At 44.6% G+C, this 17,640-nt stretch overlaps 1 protein-coding gene across 3 annotated transcripts in view; it reads left to right on the forward strand.

Moving 5' to 3' along the window:
* Positions 1–17,614, forward strand: part of Zxdc (ZXD family zinc finger C) — a 34,680-nt gene extending 17,066 nt beyond the window's left edge. The window contains exons 8-11 of one of the 3 annotated variants that reach the window (XM_021639266.2): positions 12,819–12,988; positions 13,128–13,181; positions 14,796–14,897; positions 16,233–17,614. In XM_021639266.2, the coding sequence (XP_021494941.1) occupies positions 12,819–12,988; positions 13,128–13,181; positions 14,796–14,897; positions 16,233–16,319 (413 nt within the window). In that variant the 3' untranslated portion in view covers positions 16,320–17,614. Of the gene's footprint in view, positions 1–12,818; positions 12,989–13,127; positions 13,182–14,795; positions 14,898–16,232 lie in introns of those variants that run through there. The other 2 variants (XM_021639267.2, XM_060383742.1) reach the window with 2 other exon arrangements.
* Positions 17,615–17,640: the final 26 nt, after the last annotated feature.

Raw genomic sequence — 17,640 nt, forward strand, 5'->3', positions numbered from 1 at the left:
GGGTGCCAAATACAGCCTTCACTTCAGTCATCTTGGAGCTCACAGCCCACTGAAAGCTTTTGTACTCAGTCATTGTTGAACAGTGAAAGGACAAGGTCAGACCAAGAGCAGGATCCCTGAGAGGTCCCATGTGATAAAGATAGCATGGACTTTTTCCAGCATTGGTAACCAGGATAGCTCATTTGAAGCATGCTATCTGCAGTGCTTATTGGGACTCAATTATGTGAGACCTAGCCTCTCCAGAGGTAGGGCTGGCAGGATGTGATCCAGAACTACACTATCCATCACACTGTTAGCATTGGCTCTCTGAAGCGGCTTAAGGACTCCAGGGAAACAAGAACATTCTTTTTTTGTTCTTCATTTTATTTATGTGTATGGGTTCTTGGCTTGTGTGTGTATATATATACACACACACATTTGTGTGTCATGCCTGTGCCTGGTACCCCCAGAGGCCTAAAGGTGGAACTGGAGTTACAGGTGGTTATGAGCTGCAATGTGGGTACTGGGGATCAAACCTTGGTTCTCTGCAAGAGCAGCTAGTGCTTTTGTTTGTTTGTTTTTCTATGCAGAGTTTCTCTGTGTAGCCTTGGCTGCTTGGCTGTCCTGGAACTCTCTCTGTAGACCAGTATGGCCTTGAACCCTCAGATCCACCTGCCTCTGCCTCCCTAGTGCTGGGATTAAAGGAGTGCATTACCATTGCCCAGTACACCTGGTGCTTTTAACTACACTGAGTTTCTGTTCATGAAACAAGAACATGCTGAGAAGCAGGACATTCTAGGGCTCTTCACCAACCCTATATCTGACAGAGGGCTAATATCCAGAATATATAAAGAACTCAAGAAGTTAAAGAGCAACAAATCAAGTACCCCAACTAAAAAATCGGGTACAGAGCCAAACAGAGACTTCTCAGTAGAGGAACATCAAATGGCAAAAAAACACTTAAAAGAAATGCTCAACATCCTTAATCATCAGGGAAATGCAAATCAAAACGACCCTGAGATTTCACCTTAACACCCATCAGAATGGCTAAATCAAAAACTCAAAAGTGACAACACATGCTGGAGAGGATGTAGAGAAAAGGAACCCTCCCCCATTGCTGGTGGGAATATAAACTTGTAAAACCACTTTGGAAATCAACCTAGGGCCCTTGTAGGTCATCTTCCAGGAGCTCAGTGAAGCTAATTATTCACCACACAATGCAGATACCCTGTTTCTCATTATGTTTTCCATAGATTTAACCCTAGACAGTGAGTTTTAACTGTGATAGTGTGACCCTGGTGTTCTGCAGGTGATTTATGTTTCCTGTGGGTGTTCACAAGCTCTCCCTTCTCAGCTCTCCGTCTCACAGGTATACTCTCACTCTCAGCATAGACTCAGAGGCCTATACTCTAGGTTATTCTGTGTCAGGTCATAGTATGACTAGCATTAATTTTGTTGCTGGCTATGGTCCTTAGGACTTCCTGCAAGTGGAATCTTGTGCCCTTAAAACATACCCTATCTTATACTGTCTTTTGAGCATTTTCTTTAATTTTTGTCCTATACTTGTCCCTGCCTGCAGTCTTCTACCTCCAGAGAGCCCTGGTTCCTTTACTGGAGACTGGTATATACAACCAGGATGTGGGTCTATGGCTGTGCTGGCTGCTGGTGAGCTGTAAGCACTAGGTTCTTTCTCAGTGCTAGTGCTAAGAAATATTTGTAAATATCATTTTAATCAATTTGAGCTGTGTTCTCTATGCAGAATGTTATGGGTTTTGCAAGGAATTACACACAGTATTTTACACTCCTTACTATATTCATACTTATGAGGGAAACATTCCTCTATGTGGAATCGGCTCAGAGCCCACGTAAGTGATGTAAGTGGCTTCACACAAAGTTTCATTGTGCTGCTATTTTGGCATCAAATTTGAGGAGAAAATTTAGGTTCTAGGGTGTCTAATAATCTGCATTTTGACATTGTAATTAGAGATTATGAACTATAATTAACTCTGAGCACAGAAGTCCCAATGCAACTACACCTTTGCAGAATCTAATCTCTAACAAACAGAAAGTCGTCATTGCTGTAAATATTAGGCCCACACTGTGTGTGCATTCTCAGAACATGTGTTATTTGGAGTCCACAGCTGTTCCCAGTGTGCTACTGTTGAGATCAGATATACAGAAGCACTGCTGGCAACTTCAGCTCAGGCATTGAACTGTTCCTAACAAAACTGACAATATTAGAATTTTTCTCAATGTAAGAACATCTTTGGAGAGGGAAGGTCTTTACTAGAGATTGAACTGAGGTCCTTGCACATCCCAAGCAGGTTCTTTGCCAGTGAAAAGTGGCTTTAAGGGCAGAGAAAGGAAAATAGGCTTGGTGCTCATTAAAAGGAACAGAAAACAGCAAGGTACATGTGACGAAAACCCGAGGGCATTTGTGTCACTGTAAACGCATAAACAACTCTTAAGTGCATTGCCAGGAGACAAAGATTGAATACATCTAAGCAAAGCAGACCCTTAAGGAAATGTATGGGAAGATGAGCAATGACTCAGAAACACACCCCAAAGCAGGAGTAATATTTGCACGGAGAGGGCAGAATGCAAGAAGAATGGAGACAGTAAGGCTCTTCCCTCTTTGGTTGCTGTGCATGTGTGGCCCACAGCAGAGCTAAAGAATAATTATTTTGAAAACTTAGAATCCCAAGTAGCACAAAATAAAACCTGATAGGGGAGAGGATGAGTAAAGGCCTAGCAGTATTGATATGACTCAGTTAGCTTGTTTACAAAGTGAGCATATGCAGTAAAGCTGTGAAGAATGTTTATTCATGTGATTAATAAAGTTAATTTACTAGGTTCTAGTCCATATTCAGTGTTTGTGGAAATAATACAAGCAATAAGGAGTGAGAAAAAGTAAAACTAACATCTTCGTAGGGAGAAAGACTTGACAGAATTTAATTTTTTAACCATTTGTATACATTAAAAAGTAAAATTCACTTGAAAACCAAAATAAAACTTAACTAAGCAGTTCGGTAGCAGAAGAAGAAAGGGGGCTAACTGCAACAGATAATGATAGGTATGAAAATTCTAGTTGGAGCTCTTGGTTGGGTCTCTTGTGAAGATTAAATGACCCAGTAGCCACAGGGCACTTAGAGTATAAAGCTGATGATGACTGTTGCTGTGCAGGAACCAGGGATGTGGCTGAAAGATAGTTACAGATGTGTGCACAAGCTGCCTCCTCTTAAGATAAAGAAGCACAGGTGAAAAACAAGCACATACCAATCAGTCCTGTGTAATCACCTGTTCTGGTTGGAACTTTTGGCTTAGGTGGAATAAAGCATATTCTTAAATGCTCACAGCCCCCAGGGCCATTGGTTTCCACTGAGGCACTTGAACCAAGGAAAAATAGTAGAAGAAAGTTGTACTGTCAGTGGAAACAGAAATAAACACATCACACTGTGATAATACCTTATAGTACTTGCAACAGCACATCATTCTGAAAGACAAATGTGAACACTCTAAAGTAGAAAAAGTACATGTGTCAGTCTGCTGTGCAGTAGCTACCTTACTCTACCTAGAATATGGACAGTAAGTGCTGTCATCACAAAGACTGGCCATAGAAGCTTCCTGAAAAATAATAGACACTATGTTCTAAGCAGCATCCTCAGCATCTTATTTTACTATATTCAGACCAAATAGAACTTGGCAACTACCTAATGGTACATCTGAGTCAATCGTAATCAGAGGCCAGTGAAGAGCCCTGTTGTTTGTGTACAGAGGCCAAAGGAGGGAACATCAGCTGTCCCACACTTATCACTCCCTTATTCTCTTGAGGTAGGGCCTCTCACTGAACCTGGAACTAGTCCTCTGCCTTCTAGCTAGCCCCAGCAGTCCTGTTTCTGTGCCTTCCCCTCCTGCCATTTCCAGGGCTACAGCATGCTCAGCCATGCCCAACTTGTAGATACAAATTCTGGAGATACAAAATCTCTGGAGATACAAATTCAGACCTGAGTACTATATACCAAGCACTCTTGCCACAGCACTCTCTCCAGTTCTCAACAGATCTTAAGTTGGATTTCTTAAAAAATTTTCACCAGGCATCGCTGGTGAAAATAGAAATTTCATAATGATTTCGGCTGAGTGTTTTGTCACACACCTGTCATCCCAGTACTCAAGAAGTGGGAGCAGGGCTTCAAAGTTTTCCTTGACTATCTGGTGAGTTTGAGACTGGCAGCCAGCACCCACTCAGTGCTGTGCTCCAAGGGCATTCTACAAATGAGCCCAAATCATTTGGGAGTCACTCATATTCCTATTCTTGCCATAGGTGTTCATGTTGTTCTGGAGAGTCTTGTCTTGTAAATAAACCAAAAGTAGAACTAAGGTGGATTCTTTGGAGAAGGTATGATAATTTATAGATGACTTCACTTGTTAGTTGAAAAGCCCAGGAGATTCAGCTAGAAAAATTATTAAAAGTTGGATTTAGTGTCCAGTTTAAAAAGAAATGTCTGCCATTTACAGGCAGCAGTGCACAGTGAGGAAATGTGGTTGCAGGATTACAGCAGCTCCACAGGAAGAAATTTCACAAGCAGGCAGGTGTTCTTCTACATGGAGAAGACAACACAAGTTAAATGAGAGGCAGAGTTGGGTTGCTTCTTGGTGGTATGGCCTCTTCCCTCCCATACACCAGGGAAAGGTGAACAGCAGATACCCCAGTCTACTGAGTGGAATGTAAGTACCCACAAAGACTGGGTAGGTCAAATGTTGAATTTAGAGAATAGAACCAGGAAAGGATCTGAGGAGGGTTGCAGTTCTCAATCCAGGAGAGGAAGCCATCAGGAAAGATAAAACCTAGGGATGAGAATGTGCCACGGGGATGAAAACAGGTGGCAGACAGTCTAGGAAGGTCTTGAGGCTGCAGTGTGGTTGGCCTGTCCAACTAGAGTATAATGAATCTGAGGGAAAGCCAAGACACTAAGGTGACCTACCTATTGAGGCCTTGTAAGCCATGGTCTTGACTTCACTGAGAGGGAAAAATGGGGTTTTTAGAAAATGGACATGATATCTTGAAAGGTCATTCCACCTCTTTTGAAGATAAACTGACAGGTGTGCATGGGAGGAAGCAGGAATGGCTAGGGACTTCTCTGGCCTGTTATAAGAGTGGCTGGGGTCAGGGGTGGCCAAACAGTGGGAGGGATTTGGTGCCTGTCTTGAAATAGGAGCCCCCACAAATGGGCTTGAAATAAGAGGGGTGTCAGGGTGGTGACACTTTCAAAAACTTGAAAGTTCAAGAAGGCTTGAGGACAGAAAGAACAACCTGGTGAGAATTCTCAAGAAAACAAGGGAAATGCCTGGAGACTACACTATAAATGCTTGTCTACAAGGACTGTCACACATCTACCACAACAGCCCAGCAGAGAAAGAATGCTGGTGTATCATGGGCATAGTCACAAACCAGAGCACAGGACACAGAAACAGCTAGGGCCTGGTCCATCCTTGTATATGACAGAGGTGACCCTGTTGTCTAACAACTGAATGCTGCCCATTGTGGGTTTAGGGCTTTTGAAAAGCTGTATTAACACCCAGCACTGCTATAATAGGATTGTGGTCCCCACAGTCACCTTAGCAAGCTAAGCAGGAAGACTGTTCTTCACAGTATATATGTACTGAGGAATGGTAGGAGGTCCAAGGAACAGAGAGGTAAGAAGCACATCTTGTCAGAAGATTTGACCAGAAGCCACATCTGATGAGAAAGCTGAAGGTAGAGAGGCACATGAGCACAACTATGAAGAAGGGTTTGCAGAAGACTGCTTCCAGGGAGACCTCTTGGAGATGGCCTGGTGTGTCTACAGGGTCATTAGGTGATGATTCTAAGGGGGGGGGGGCAAAAACTGCATAATGATCATATTTGCAGCTGCACCTTATCATCTAGCTTATGGAAATACCAGAAATGCATGTAAAAGAACCATTTGCCAGCTATTGTTCTGTCAGAACTGTTGACAAAAGAATGCTTGTAACTCAAATGTCAACAAAGCTCACACTCTGCTTGTTTTTGGTAAGTCAGTCTGTAAGAAACAGTGGATGTGTAGGTACACACCTTTGTGCATATACTTACAGAAGTTCTAAGACATGCCTAAGCTGGATAGTCCTTTTTTTTTCCCCCTGGGTGTGAAGATTATGAATGCTTTACTGTGATCATTTCTACTTTTTGTATTTGAGAATATATCAATTTTGTAATTTTGAAAACTAAAGGCAGAGGCAGGCAGATCTCTGAGTTCGAGGCTAGCCTGGTCTACAGAGTAGGTTCCAGGACAGTCAGGGGTACACAGAGAAACCCTTTCTTGGAAAAAACAAAACAAACAAAAACCCCTGCTACATTAAAATAGCAGTGGAGTAGCCATTCTTCCTGGGTGGTTTGTGGGGCTTTCCCAGGCTCTCTGGTGTCACTAGTACATGGAGGTTTGGGATTCCCTTCCCCAAGAGGCAGGAGGAAGAGGCCAGTGTGGGCATGTACTTTCCACTCTATAGCTTTGGTGGCCCTCGTGTGACCTATTGGTCCTAGCAAAGCCTCGCTTGTGGCCAGAGAGCTATGTAGCTGTGCCATGTGCATGTGGTTGAGATACTCTAGTGAGTTACTGAGTTAAGCCTTGAGGCAGCGATCTCCAAAATTTTTTCACTTGCAAGCAAATATCTTTGGGCATGTGTTTTACAGGTTTCCTCCCCTCTTCCTTTGGCTGCCATCATGAAAGAAGAAGGGCTCCTTGAAGGAGGGGGTTTGCTGTCAGCCCAGGAGTCATATTGCTGTCACTTCTTTTCTAAGAGATGATTTAGTAACATCCATGCAATTCTCTGGAAATTTAAGTACAGAGCATTAGGTGGGTTTGGATTGCATGGGAATGTCATTTGGCCACAGGAGCTTTGTCCCATCTTATGGGCCCCATACCTAGAGCATGCAGGCCTATAAAGGAGGTGTCTTTTGGGGGACAAAGCAAGAGTGTAGACTTTACACTGTCACCACATGCTCTTTCCATTAGCCAAAGGTGCCTCTACTCCAACTGTACCTCCTCCCCTCTGTGTGTCCACAGGTGGTTAAGCTCGTTTGGCCAGTGGCCTTTGAGGGCTGTTGAAATGCCTGCTCTCTATAGGACCCTGACATGGAGGACCTTGGGCAGGCTCTTTCAGTCTCCTGAGCACAGCTTTTGTTTTGGCAAGTGGTATAATAGGAGATCACTTGTGACAGGGAAAGACGGTAGCACTGAACTCTACCAGAGTGCTGAAGGTGAGTCCATAGTCCCAACCTCAGCCTTGTAGGAATGTTCATTTCCATCTGCCATTTTCATTTCTGTTTGTGCCTTTCTCATTTGTGAGGTTGCTTCCCTTCTGTGTCCCCAGTTCGATTATCCTCTGCAAGACTACTTTGTTCTGGTCTCCCTGGTGTTTGAGGATGGAAGCAGCCCTTGATGGCTGGTTTCCAGCCTTATCCTAAAAACAGCATCATCTTTGCCACACGCATTATCGGGGAGATGATTAATAGAGCCAAAGACTGCCCCTTTCCAACTCTTCATAGTTCCAGTGTGCCAACTCTTCATAGTTCCGTATCAGTGTGCCATCTGAATCTCACCTCATAGCCTTCTCCTGCATGAGGAGACCTGGCTTCCTAGGATGGGTGTGATGTTTCTGCAAGAATTCTTGTAAAACAGTTGAGCACAAACTGAAAGGCACTGAAGTAGGTGTAAATGTATATTCTGTTCATGTCCATTTCCTATTCATTTAATATTTTGCTGAAGCAAAATAGGGCTCTGGTACTATTTAAAAACTGACCTCCAGGACAGAGTGCTCTTCTATGCTCAGGGCTGGCTTTGTAGTCATGAACTTAGGCCTCCATGACCTTAGATACTACTACCTAGACTCCCCCAGTAGCACCTGGAACCTGATCCCGAGGTCACACAGATGAGGCTCGGTTGGGAACTAAGCAGGTTGCTTCTGTATGGCAGGAGCTATCTCCCTTGTCTGTCTCTTTGTACTGTCCCTCATCTAGACTCTGGTGACATTTTTCCTGGTCCCTTCTCTTTGGTAGGGGTAGTCCCTTGCTGCTGTGCTCACTCTGGATGTTTGCTTCTCCGTGACTAGCCACTGTATTCAAGTAGCTGCCTGCAATGCCGCCTTCAGCTGCAGTCAGCTTTTTCAAGTCTTTGTCCACTGCTACAACGGTGGAAGAGGTACCATTGAAAAAGGGTTTCATTATGTAGCCTAGGCTGGCCTCAAACTGTCCTGTGTCTTAAATGCTGGGTTTATAGGTATGAAGCACCACCAGCTACCACTGCATTTTAATGATACGTTTGTAATCCAGCCATAGGGAACTCTAGGGTAAGTATCTTCATTATTGTACCACATAATGAAGATAGAGGAAATACCTGCTGAATGAGTAATGTAATATATACAAATCACTAGCCCTGAAACACATTTCAAATAGTTATATTTGGTGCACAAATAAACTACCTCTCATATTAAAGCCTGAAAGAGCACCTGAAAGAGGTGTCATTTCTAAGACCTTCTGTGCACCTGCCATGGTTCTGAGCCCTTGTGTATATTACCTAACCCTGGTCCTAAAACTTCCAAAGGTATAGATCTGTTATCCTTATTTCTGGATGGGAATCTTGGAACATTGAGCAGTGATAACTAGTGAGAATCAACACCAGGACTAGAACCCAGACCCTAGGATTCTCTATAGGTCATGTTCTCTGTCTGCCCTTCTTCAGGTGAAGTGGACTATAGGGAATAAAGTAAGGCTTGCCTAGAGCTTCAAAGGGCTCCTGGTTAGTTAGGCAGCCTGACAGTATAATTGTCCATGTCACAGGTCTGAAAACCATGGTGTCTTTACACAGCACGTTGGTAACATTGTCTTAACGGGCCTAAACCAACTTAAGAACCCAAGAAGTTTTCCTCGTAATAATGGCCATTGCTGTTTTTATTGGGAGAGCTACCAAGGACAGCCCCCTCAAAATCTAGAAAAGACATGGAGCCAGCATCATGGCAGTTTCTGACTCTGATGGGAGGTTTGTAGAAGTTGTTGAAGAGGGACATGGTAATTGTTTATCTATGATTTGCTCATCAAACTTGGAAAGCCCATAGGCTTCAGCACAATGCATAAGTAGTCTGAAGAAGCCTGTGGGAACTAGGGACTGTGATGGTTCGTTAGGCAGCTCATTGCTTTTCTGTTAAACAGGAAGATGATGGTGGGGTTTAAAATACTAATGATAGTAATAGAAGTGAACCATCCTAGGGTCACTAGTGAGGAGTCCAGACAGGGTAAGGACTGCGAGATTTTTGGCAGGAAACACTCAAGTCATATTGATTGGTATATTTTGCTCAGTTCCTTTAAAAATCTCGAATTCCAACAACAACCAGAGTTAAAAATCTACCTATCAGTTTTAAAAGTTACTGGGAAGGATAAATAAGGAAGCCATTCAGATAGGCAAAGGATAGGCTGATGTGAGCATCTGGCTTAACAAGATGGTGTCCAGCATGACTGAGATTGGCTTACTCCAGAAACATGTAGATTTCCTTACATTCTTAACTTGGCAACTACTGCACAGTACCTGGAGAATTAAAGCCAAAGTTAGATAATATATACTGTTTGCTCTTGAAACTCAAAAGCTATCTTAACCCTCCTATTCTGCAAAGTTATATTTTTGACATGTCTTAGTGTTCGTTATAATTTTAAAAGACAAAGGCAGCCTTTTATTAGAATAAGCACTCCTAACTGTTCTGACTTGATGCCTGGCTGTTAAAAGCGTATTAATATATTTAATATTGATTTATATTTTAATAAAGCAGTGGTTACTCCGTAGCCAGCTATATACCCAAATAACCACACAGAGAGACTAGAATTTATTTAATTAGCCTAGAGCACAAGGCTGTGCAATAATTACTCCATCCTAAACCTTCAAGCTAGTATAGCTTCCTCCCATTCAGATTTCCCATATTCTACTTGCTTTTTAATCATATCCTAAGTCCATTTCACTTCTCCTGATGTTTCCAAGTCCTCTCCTCATGGATCCATCCTGCGCTTCCTCTCCATTCTCCTCCCCTCACTTGACCAGGATGTCCCACCCTATTCTCTGTATTGCTCAGCATTGGCTGTGATTGGCTTTTTATTGGCAATATAAAGAACAAATGGTGACATATTTACACAAACTTGAGATGATTAGGATAAACATCACAATGCAATGTGATATGAAACCAGATAGTGGGGTAGAAAATTGAGCATTTGAATGAACAAGGGTAAACTACACAGTCCACAAGAACATTATGCCAGCACCTGGCATTGCTGCTTAGCCTTCCTGGGGGATGTTTCCTTCACATTGAGTGAGTTCCATCAGCAACTGATGGTGAAAGTATACTTAAGGCCCATGAGCATTTTAATTTTAAAATTTTAATTAGCAGAGATTATTAAATGCAGGCAGGGGAAAAATACAGGGAGAAAAAAGTCATTTTTGAAATGAATTTCAATACAACTTGGCTTTTTATAGAACTGTCAGAGTTTTAATATGTTTGTGCTAGGGATGTTGATGTATGACTGTGATCTCAGTACTCAAGAAGCTGAGGCGGGAGAATTACAAGTTTGAGACCAATAATAATAAATAAGACTACACACACACACACGTGTATGTATGTGTCAGAGAGAGAGACAGAGAAATTTGGTTTGCATGGAGACTAGTCATTGCAACAGTGACTCAATTTTAACTCCTAGACTAAAAACTTCAAAAAAATAAAATTTCCGCTATGTTCATATTTTTGTGTCAAGGAAGCATGCTTGGTTAATAAGAAATTTATAAGCATAAAAGTTTACACATGTATAGTTCTAGAGCTGAGTGGGATAGTGTTCAATTCAAGAAGAAGTGACAAGTTTTGCAGTAGTCCAGCCCCAGCTTAAAACTGTACAGACCTAAAGAGACTGAGGACAGAGACACCAGCAAATCAGCTGAAATCGTAGTGGTACCACCTCTCTCTGCATTGAGGGGAGCTCAGTCTCTGCTCCTAACATAGGCATTCCTCACCTTGTTCATCAGCCTGGTTAATATTTGTACCTTAAGAAAGACTTCCTCAAGTAGGAAGCCATGCTGCTGTTTTTATCAAACCAAATTCATGGAGAGATTCGATGGCTCAATGTGCCCTCCATGTCTACTGCCTGGGAGAACAGGCATGCCCATGTTCACCTCAGCTATCTGTTTCCCTGGAGGATTATAAAAAAGATAGTTGCTGTTCCTTCCTAGATATAAGTGACATGGGGGACAGCACAGATGCTTTTTGTAACCACAGTTCTGAGCTCTGAGACCTCATTTGAACTCCAAGAAAACACTGAGCAGTGCCCTATCCCTGCCTTCACTAGACTGGTTCAACAGGAGTGCTAGCCAAGGACTGGACACCTTGGCAGGTTCCTGCTGTGCAGCCATGAAGCAAGGGCTGTGAACGGGGCCAGATCTAAAGGACTAAGCCACTCCTGACAGGGTTCTCGTTCATCATCCTGCTTGCTGGAGTCCCCAAATCCATCCCTATGGTATATACCACTGTGAGCTCAGACAAGTGAGCTCAAATGGAAGTGTTTGAAAGAGGAGAGAAACTGTAGAATGGAGAAAAAAGCTGTACCCAGCATGTTAGGTAATAGCTTTCTGTGTATCTAAGATAGACAGAAGAACTAATGGCAGACTGGCTTGTGTTGTACCTGATTAAAAAAAAAAAAAATGAAAAAGAAAGACTTTCTCCTGTCAGCCAGAGAGCATACATAGGACAGACCTAGGCCCTCTGCATATCTGTAACAGCTGCTTATCTGGGTCTTCGTGTTGAACTCCTAAAGCTGGAGCAGGGGCTATCTCTACATTGCCTGACTTTGGACCTCTTTTCCTTAACTGGGCTGCCACATGTAGCCACAATAGTTGAAGATATACCTAGTCTTATTGCAAGTTGATATGCTAATGCTGGTTGATATTCTTAGGAGGCCTCTTCTTTTCTGAGGAGAAAGGGAGGAGGGGTTGTTGGTGAGGAGAGGAGATGAGAGGGAGGGTTAGGAGGAAAGGGGGGAAGAGGAAGTTTCGATGGGGTGTAAAGTAAGTAAATAATTCATAAAAGAAAAAAGAAAGTTCCTCAGTCCCCACCCACCCTGGGAGAAAACAGGCTATGGGCAGGAAGAGGCAGAGAGATACCCTGTGCCCAGGGTGTCAAAAATAAGCACAACACACTTGGTGTGCCACTCTCACAAGTCGCTGGTGACCTTCAGGAATAAGGTCAGCAGGTTCATTGCAGCTATGGGCCTTGCAGATCGCAGGCCTGCAACTAGAAGGCTGGTCTGGGTGGCAAAGCCATCTACTGTGGCACACCTTTGTATGCTTTTGGGTCTCTCACCAGGAGCTGTTGGGGGTATAGGGGTGAGGCAGGACATGGCTCTCAGAGAAGTACCTTGGGTCAGGTTTTGTAAGCTTTCCACTAAATCTCATGTCTCTTTTACTTCTTTCTTGCCTCATGAAAATTCCTTTGGAATAATTTTCAAGTCAGCAAAGCAGGTCTGCTGAGCCCCAAAGAGGTGGCTGAGCCTTCAGTGACCAGTAAGAAAGGAAGCAGAAAATTTTCTAATTTTTAATTTCTAATGTTATTTTGTTGTGGGTGGTTGTGGTGGTTGTGATTGTGGTAGTAGTGTTGGTTGTGGAATTTTCTAAAATTTCTTTGGAAAAAGTTTCAACTGGGATGATGGGAACCATGAAGATTCTTCCTTACAGGTCAGGGCCAGAGCCCAGCTAGTAAAGCATGTGTTGAATGTGCTGTTTTTTATCTGCTTTGTTTTTTATCAGGAGCCTCTGAGTCTGCTCATAGGAAAATGAAAGGTGGTGTGGTCAACCCTCCTCATGTCCACTCAGGCCAGCACAGTTGTTTTTGTGGAAACCTCATGGTACCCAGTGGAAGTCTACCAGCAACAGCCCCTGCAGCTGGGCTGCACTGTGTCCAGATCCCTGTTGTGCAGGTAGGAACCAGCCATGTGGATGGTGAGGTCTGCAGGGCAGGATGGTGGAGGGGTGGCCACTGTCCTCTCAGTAAACTTCCCCAAGTCCTATGTCCTATCCCAGCCATCTTAATAACCCCAGCCTCTCTCTTCTTCCCAGCCTGTCTCACTGCATCTGTGCAAGCCCTTGCCTTTGTTAGGACTGACGTATCAGGTTTGTGGCACTGTGTTACCCTGGGTCTAGTTCCCTCAACCTGGTCCATCTTCCCCACCTCCCTTGGAGGTGCATATGGCATGTGCCTCTGTCCTGCCAAGGCCTGCCTGGGATTTTCTTGGGCAGGTTGGAGGCATTTGAGACTGCCTAAGCTGGAAGTCTCACAGCTGCTGGTATTCACACTGCCCCCACCTCTACCCAGACGCGCCTACAAGCTCTCCTAAAACTACTCTGGCCATGCTTCTGAGCACCATTCCCCATACACCAGCTACTGCAGGCTTTCATGAGAAAGTGGTGGGGCCTCTTTGATTTTTCTGCTTCCTTTCTTACTGGTCACTGAAGATAAGGCTCAGCTACCTCTTTGGGGCTCAGCAGACCTGCATTTGACAGTCCATCTATGGGGGCTCACTTCCAAATCACTTAGCAGCCCCATACATACCTGTACTCCCAGGCTTACCTCTGAGGAGGTGGAATGGGAAAGGAAGGGGTTTGGAAGCTGAGGGATCTGGCTGTATTAGGGCCAGGTCACACTCACCTACATGTTGCACATCACTTGAAGCTATAGATGAAATGAAACTTCAGCAGGCCAGTGCAAATCTGCATGTCAGAGACTGAGGGTGGAGCTGTTAGAGCTTAGAAACAGGCAAGATCCATCTGGGAGAGGATCATGAAAGAAAGAGGTGGAGACTGGGGATAGAAGGCTGTGAAGTGCTTGTAGGGCATAGATAAATGGGGGGGGGCAGGTGGCGAAGGATGACCTGGGAAGCAGGAAATAAAAGGGTTCTAGAGGAAAAAAAAAAAAAAAAACACAGGTGAAAGTTTGGAAGACAGAGACTTAGGCTTGTGTGTAGAAATGAGCTGAGAAGCATGTTCCTCCCTCCTGGTTTGACCCAATGGTAGAACTGTAGGAGATAAAGGACTCCGTAGAGATAGGGGCAGTAAAAGGAGTGGGAGTCCTGTCCCCAAGGAGCACAGGTGCAGTTTCCAGGTCAACCTGCAGAGATGTCTGCAGGGCTGAGGTTGTAGGGTGGAGAGACTGTAGGAAAGCTGCCACCACAGGCAGAAAAGGAGCCCTGTACTGGATGTGATCTTTCACCTGTCCCTTGACAGCTAGTGTTGTCTTGGGCAAGTGGCTTTAGACCCTAGCTTCAGTACTGTTGTCATAAGATGGAAACAGTAGTACTCAGAAGGTCTTTGGGGCAGTGGAAGGATGGGATGCAACAGCACAGAATGCTTGGTTTGGGGTGGTATGCAGCTGTAACTGAATGCACACATGAGAACGCAAAACCAGTCTCTCCTAATTAGCTTATGGGGACCTGGCAGCCTCCTCATCTCAGGATGCTGTCTGCTGTCAGGTCTCTATTTGGCCCATGGGTAAGCCAGGAACAGAGAGGCCTCCTCATAGCTTGAGAAGTTACTAAGACATCCTTGAGTTTAGAATGCTGTAGGAGAAAAGGTATTGTTGGGGCTGGGGACCATTTGTAAGTGTTGAAATAATGAACATAGAGGAGCCAGGCAGTAGCACATTCCAAAGTAAACTGAACCTTGAGCTGAGCTCAAAGTGAGAGAGATGGAGGGGCCAGTGTGTAATAATTCTTGATGTTGCCTCCCCAGGATGACCCCTCAGGTGAAGGAGGCCTGCCACTGACCCTTAGCCCTCAGCGCTCTGCCTTCCACCCCTACTTCACTGTGGATCTGCCTGTCTATGTCCTCCAGGTCTGGATGCCTACATTTCTTGCTCTTCTCAGTAGAACTCATCCCAGGTTTCCCATGTCAGACTGTGGCAGCTGCTGTCACAATGGGCTCCCTAGAGGCCCATTAGGTTGGTGGTCATGACAGCAGCCTTACCAGGCCACAGAGGAAGACTATGAAAGACAGTCCTGATGAGACCTGATAGGCTAGGGTCAGATGGAAGGGGAGAAGGTCCTCCCTCATCAGTGGAGTGGGGAAGGGGCATGGGAGGAGATGAGGGAGGTACAGAAGGTGGGATTGGGAGGAGATGAGGGTGGGGCAATAGCTGGGATACAAAGTGAATAAATTGTAATAAATAAAAATTGTATTAAAAAAAGATTGTTAGTCACAGCTTCAGATAAGGCTTGCTTGACAGTGCAGTGTCTCCTTGTGGGCCAGGTGAAATCTAATGTGCCTGTGACCACTGCAATCTCTAGTTCTAATTTCTCCACAAATGAGCTGCACCCAGATGGGTGAGTACTCAGGTTGAGAATGGCCCCACCAGTGCAGGTCTAGGTTGGGATAAAAGTCACTTTTCAGACTGCCAGTCTACCTCAGAAATGTCTGTTTCACTGTCCTAAGCCCTCATAAGCCTTCCTAATGAAAGGGAATCTGAGCCAGATGTGATAGATATAGGTGGCACCCAGTCTAGACCAAGGCTGAAGAACTGCAACTTTGAGGCCATCTGGGCCATATATCAAGAACCTGTCTCTAAAATCCAAAAGAAAAGCATTGAAAAGGATGTGGAGTGGTGGAAAAAGAGCAAGGGGTAGTGAGGTTGTGAGGGAGATACAAATTACTGGTGACCAGAGACCTGCCCACTGCAGCTTGGAGTGTACAGTACCAAAGCAGGAGCACTGGATTCCAGCAAGAGTGGTGGGTACCCAGCCATCTCCCTGGGTGCACTGCCCACTACATGTGGGTACAAGAAAGGATGAGCTCAGTTTTTTATAGAATAGTACATGGGTGCTTGAATATGTGCGGATCTATCACTGGGCCTAGAAGAAAAAAAAATCTGAGAAAACATAATGGTTTGTAGTTTATTTTTGTTTTGTTTTGTTACTGTGTTTTGTGTGTGTGTGTGTGTTTGTGTTTGTGTGTGTGTGTGTTTTAAAACGGGATCCGTCTATGTTGTCCTGGCTGGCTTGCCTGGAACTCAGAGATCTGTCTTTGCCTTCCTCATGCTGGAATCAAAAGCGTGTGCCACCATACCTAGCACATTGCTCTTTGAAGGGACATAAGGTATGGGCGAGGTCTCTGCTGTGCCTTCCCCTTCTCTTCCTGACCCACCCCTCCTCACTTTCCTACTTGGTTTTACAGGAAGTGCTTCCAGCACCTGGAGGTTCTGTTGGCCTGGAAACTGCACAGCTACCAGGAAGCACTATCAACCTGCGGGACCTCCAGTGACAGCAGCCTGAGCAAACACAGACCGTGGTCCAGACTATCATCAAGACTTCAGATGATGGGGTGGGCAGGGAAACCTCACTTGACTTCTGCTCAGCAGTCCATACTGATTCTTTGAGACTTTGTGGTACACAAATTGAAAGTGCTTTTATTCTGTTCCATTGAGCCAGTTTGGGCTGTACTCTGAAACTGCCTCCATATGTTTCCCTTGGTGAGATAGGCTGGGTTCACTTGTTACATTAAAAGATCGCTGCAGGAAGTGGGTAGATCATGGCTTCCTGCTCTGGTGCACCTCTGTATTAAGTCTGGACAGGGCCTTCAATCGTAGTGTTAGCATTTTGCCAGACACATCTAGAAATCTGGTTTTTTTCTGAGTTTGTATGACAGACTGCTTCTCACCTGCTGGGATGGTGTTGGTGGGTGTGTTGGTTTTACTATGCTGTATGCCATGGTGAAGCCAAATTCAGGCTGAGCTCTTGCAAAGCAGACAGGCAGCTAGTCTGAACAGTGATTAGCTGGCCTACTGCCTACCAGTGACCTGTGAGTAGCCCTCTTCCTAGACCGATAGTTTGGCTCACAGTTTGGGAATGAAGATTTCAGACTTTTAAAGTCATCTTTCTAAATTCTGGTTTGGGGAGTCATGGTAAACAGTAACTTGTCAGCAGTCTCTAGAGTGAGCTTCAGAATGCTGTATATTATGTGTAGGGCTGGAATGATAGGCTTGTTTTGTGGTTGAGGTTGATATTATGTGGGCCTTGTATGTTTTCACAGACTGGTTCAGTCTTCCTAGATAAGACTGCTGGGCTGCCTTGCACCTATTTATTTGTTAAGACTGGATACAGGGTCGCTCAGAAATGCATTTTTCTTGGGCATTTTGGAGTGTGTGCTTATTCCATACTGTTTGGTTCTGTCCCGTCTGAGTTGCTTGGTTTCTTGGATTTGGGAAGGGCCCTGAGATGGGCATGAGTCCTCCCTGGATGGCTCTATAGTGCCGTCTACCTGGGTGCTGCTTCCTACAAGGGGATTATAAATCCCACTTGAGAAGGCTCCTTTCCATGGTTTCTCCTGCATCCTAGGCCAAAGTTTAGGGGTTGAACTTGCTCACCTGTCATCAGGGCCCTCCTCACTCCATAGGCAGCCTGGTACCATTGTCACCTGCCTCAAGAGCCCACCCATAGAGAAGCTGCTTCCTCTCAGAGCCTCCAGGGTGTGTGTGCAAGTGAGCACTGGAGCTTCCTGCTGCCATGGGCCCAATTCTTAGTGCAAATGAATAAAAGTGTTTGTATGTCATGTCCAAAGATTTTGCTCTGGTTTCATTCAAGGT

Source organism: Meriones unguiculatus, chromosome 5 (genome assembly GCF_030254825.1).
Source record: "Meriones unguiculatus strain TT.TT164.6M chromosome 5, Bangor_MerUng_6.1, whole genome shotgun sequence".
Taxonomy (NCBI): Eukaryota; Metazoa; Chordata; class Mammalia; order Rodentia; family Muridae; genus Meriones; species Meriones unguiculatus.